The 967-nt window shown below is 42.5% G+C and overlaps 1 protein-coding gene across 1 annotated transcript; it reads right to left on the bottom strand.

Moving 5' to 3' along the window:
- Nucleotides 1-389: 389 nt before the first annotated feature.
- On the bottom strand, nt 390-695 carry LOC122910333 (keratin-associated protein 25-1). Its single transcript, XM_044254984.1, has one exon. The coding sequence runs from the start codon at nt 693-695 to the stop codon at nt 390-392; it is 306 nt and encodes a 101-aa protein (XP_044110919.1).
- Nucleotides 696-967: the final 272 nt, after the last annotated feature.

The raw sequence follows: 967 nt of genomic DNA, 5'->3' as shown, positions 1-967 counted from the left end.
TATAATACCCACTACCTGGTACCCCGACCTCCCACACCCCCGCCACTTCAAACCCCTCAGATTGTTTTTCAGAGTCCATAGTCTCTCATGATTCACCTCCCCTTCCAAAAGAATTGAAAAACTTTTTTTCTGACATATTTGAAGTAAGTTTATTTAGAGATAACCATGAAAACATTTTTTGTTTTGTTAAGAATGTGTTAATGACATAGAAATCAAGAAACCTGGTAACAAGAATATTCCAGTAAATAAGCAAACAATTAAAGTCACTGAGAATCTGATCAAGTAAGAGTATAGGTTAAAACAGTAACTGAACTGAAAGCACAATGATCCATCAACCTGAAGATGATACTTCTTTACAAAGCTCTCCAGCAAGATGCTAGAATGACAATTCAGCATGATCTTCTAATAAATGGAGATTGCCAAGTCCCAAAGGAGCAAGCTGGATGGAAACTGTTGTATATGTAGTGAACCGGTTGAAACCTATTAGACACATAGTCCAGGGGTCGGAAGCTGCTGAACACATAACCAAAAGGTTGACAGTCATAGGAGAGATACCTCAAAGGATGGCAGGCCCGGGACACAAAATTCAGTGGTCGATACCCACCGAAGATGAAGTTCTGTGACTGACAGCCATAAGAGAGGTGGTTCTGGGGGTGGAAACGACTTGACAAGTAGTTCTGAGCTCTGTTATACATTGGTGGTTGGCAGGAACTGGAGTGATAGCTAATGGGAAAAAAACGGATTCCTCTGCAGGGCCTTGAAGCATAGTATGTAGTAGAAGGGTAGCAGGAAATGTCATAGGTTGTGGACCCACAGCTGGATTGTCGGTAGTTGGAGGGTTTCCCACATGTCTTCAAGAAGTTGTCCAGGAGCCATGTTCTGTTTTGGCTGGGCAAGCAGAGACTATCACCACAGTTCATACCAGCAGTGTAGAAGGTAGTAGATGAGGTAACAGGAACATGGCAGT

This window comes from Neovison vison, chromosome 6, assembly GCF_020171115.1.
Source record: "Neovison vison isolate M4711 chromosome 6, ASM_NN_V1, whole genome shotgun sequence".
NCBI lineage: Eukaryota > Metazoa > Chordata > Mammalia > Carnivora > Mustelidae > Neogale > Neogale vison.
The sequence above is the reverse complement of the archived record's forward strand: the minus strand, read 5'-3'. Positions and strand labels throughout refer to the sequence as shown.